This window comes from Montipora foliosa, chromosome 2 (genome assembly GCF_036669935.1).
Source record: "Montipora foliosa isolate CH-2021 chromosome 2, ASM3666993v2, whole genome shotgun sequence".
NCBI lineage: Eukaryota > Metazoa > Cnidaria > Anthozoa > Scleractinia > Acroporidae > Montipora > Montipora foliosa.
The window spans coordinates 56,904,252-56,907,301 of record NC_090870.1 but is presented as its reverse complement, the minus strand read 5'-3'; the positions used below and the strand labels follow the sequence as shown (position 1 = coordinate 56,907,301).

At 39.3% G+C, this 3,050-nt stretch overlaps 1 protein-coding gene across 1 annotated transcript; it reads left to right on the top strand.

Annotated features, from left to right (window-relative positions):
* The first annotated feature begins 538 nt into the window (after nt 1-538).
* Nucleotides 539-2,586, top strand: LOC137990998 (histamine H2 receptor-like). The gene has a single exon (XM_068836126.1). The coding sequence runs from the start codon at nt 1,176-1,178 to the stop codon at nt 2,121-2,123; it is 948 nt and encodes a 315-aa protein (XP_068692227.1). The 5' UTR covers nt 539-1,175; the 3' UTR covers nt 2,124-2,586.
* Nucleotides 2,587-3,050: the final 464 nt, after the last annotated feature.

The window sequence follows — 3,050 nt, the reverse complement described above, 5'->3', positions numbered from 1 at the left end:
CCTTAGCTTGCTCAAAATTTCCTATTTGCCCTCGAAGCTTCGTTTCTCGGCAAAATATTCATTTTTCGGACAGCCGCGGACATTATCAGCCAACATACCATCCACCCGAAGGGATTTATATCCTAAATATACCGTAATGACCCTATATGGAAACTGATTGCGTCGGTCGTTTTGTAAAAACTGAGACAACATCCTGTCGTTCTGTAATTAAAACAGCTCAGAATGTAATGAAAATTAAATAAAACAATTGTTCCATTCGTGCGTGTTGTATAGTGTATATCCAACGTGCGCACATGGAATAATTGTTAAGTATCTGAAGAGCGGGATCAAGTATATACGCTTATTTCATTCATGATTAATTATATAGACGGCGGAAGTTGTTTTCCGGCCTGCTAGAGGGCCGAGGCTGATGACTCCACCGATCTGCATGATTCCTCGTATTACATGTACTCTCAAGTGAACCTTGTCCAATGATCGTCGAAAAAAGCGATGACAGGTTTCATATTTGCATTTGCTATTCAGGTGCTTAATTAATTAATTAATGGGGCACGCGCGGGAAACACTTCAACTTGGATGGGCTGTGTGTGAGTTCCTTGCATCCATGCCGAGTCGGCGGTTCCAAGTGGGGCGCTAACAAATGGTAACATTTGTTTTGTTGATTTTTAATCCCGCAAAAAGACTGCCCTCGCCTTGACACGCTTTATAGCAATTTTATGGCGATAAAGGAAAAAACACAGAGACTAAAATAAGAGGAGCAGTCAAACAATCGGGTGTTTTTCCTTCAAGGATTCCCTTGTGCTTTCAAATCTTTAACAGTTGCAGAGCTAAAACTGACTTGACGTCAACGAAAAAGTCGTGCATGGTACGACATCATTGAGAGTAAATTGGTATTCTCTAAGGACATTACACAGGAAGATCCCAAGTTCCAATTAATTACGTATGGAGATAGCTGCTGAAAGCAACATGCACGGTTTTTACAATGATTAACACCTGCAACCTTCGATGGAATAAGTTTGCCGGAATTGATGTAACAACTACCCCCAAGTAAACTCACCCTGATAATCAATGGTTCTGTGATTAAGCGAAATCATGAAAAACTGTCATTGAATGTGCCGTAAAATAGTCAGGGCCTCTTCAAAACAGGAAGTCGTTTCGCAGATTTGAGAATATATATCATGAACATGACCGTTTCGGAGTTTTGTGAGCACTATTTGGAGATAGCTTTGCAACTTGTTTATTATCACAGAGCATTCATGATCGCAATTTGTGCTTTAAACTTAGTTTTCTCCCTCGTAGCAGTCCTTGGAAATATTCTCATAATCCGAGCTCTTTTGAAGGCCTCGTCGATTCCAACAAATTTAAAGACGTTATTCTGTAGCCTCGCTTTTTCAGATCTGGCAGTGGGATTGTTCGCGCAACTGTCGAATTCTGCTATAACGACAGTTATTTTAATCATGAAAGTAGATGGAAATAACAACTTGGAATTCTTCTGCCCAATAATTTTATCTGCTTATTTTTTCTTTACTTACTTCCTCACCTGTGCATCGCTACTTACTATTACAGCCATCACTGTGGACAGATTCCTTTCGGTTTCCCTCCATTTGCGATATCATGAACTTGTCACGACAAGGCGAGTTGCAGTACTTTTGGTGTTATTGTGGGTGATAAGCATCGCTGCTGCATTCACATTTATTTCACTTCCAAAACACTCTGAGATAGTAAATATTGTTATGGGATGCATTGCAGTCCTTTTTACGTCTTGCGCATATGCAAGAATTTACAAAGTTGTGAGGCACCATAAGATCCAAATTCGCTGCGAGCTTCAACAAACAAGTGATCATTCAGTGAGAGCGGGCCTTCTACGACAACAGAAAAACGCTTTAAATACTTTCATCGTTTATGTTGTTTTTGTTGTCTGTTATCTTCCTCTCCTTTTTGAAAGCATAATCACGCAGGTCAACAGTAGTTTTGCAGTCGGCGTGTATCGTCAAACCGAAATTTTCCTCATGTTTCTTAATTCATCGCTAAACCCCATCCTGTACTGTTGGCGATATAGAGAAATACGACAAAATGTCTCAAGTGCAATGCACAAAACACTGTTTTGCTTCTCTTCAGGCCATTAAAAGGATGTCGTGTCCTACAATGTTGAGTATAACATAAGTCAATGAAGAAACTAATTGAACCAGCCAGGAAAAGAAGCATGGAGTTGTTGCATGACATAATCGTTGGCGAAGATGCTTTACCTCTGCAAGTGCTTGTTATATTCACAGTGATTTTAATATAATTAATTGTACCACGTCGACCAACTGACCACTCCTAGTTTACAAAAAAGAATTTCCTCGCATAAAATTTCGCTCATGTGAAATATCAAACGGTGGGCTTCTGTTTGTCACACAGTAAAAGTTCGCGAGTAAGATGCCTCCATTTTAAAATTTAGCTTGAACAGGTTCTTACATAAATGTTATACAAAAATTCTTAAATAGGTTCTTACTTTCTGGATAAAAAAATTACATTGTAGATAACAGACTTTAGTGGCAATCGGCTTTCGTTGTCAATGCAAAAGTAAGTTTTTCCCTATCCCTTATCTTAAATTTGAATAAAATTTAAATGCAGAATTAAAAATTTACAAAAAAATGACTATCGAAGTATCACATGAATCTTCAGAACATCAGTCAATAAGCCATTTCCGAGTTCACACCAGCCTCCTCTTCAAAGCGAGTCTAAGGTCGTGTTCTATTGGGATCAACCGTTTCAACCGCACTTGAGGTTTCCCAATAGAACACTTTTCAAACCATTTTCGGTTGAAACGCGCTAACTCCTGGGATTATTCCTTACCAGACTTTTCAGCGTTGACAAGTTGAGGAAAGCAACACGGAAAGAGCCCGCGTAAACGACAGCGGTCGCTGCCAATGCTTTTTCAACCTAGTTTGATGCCGGTTGAAAAAGTTGATCAACCAAACCAACCGAAAACGGTTTTTTTTTTCCGAATAGAACACTAAAAAACCCAACTAACCCAACCAAATAAAAACGGTTGATCCCAATAGAACACG

Excerpts from the sequence above, each read along its gene's own strand:
- LOC137990998 (XM_068836126.1), top strand. The coding sequence starts at position 1,176 with ATGAACATGACCGTTTCGGAGTTTTGTGAGCACTATTTGGAGATAGCT.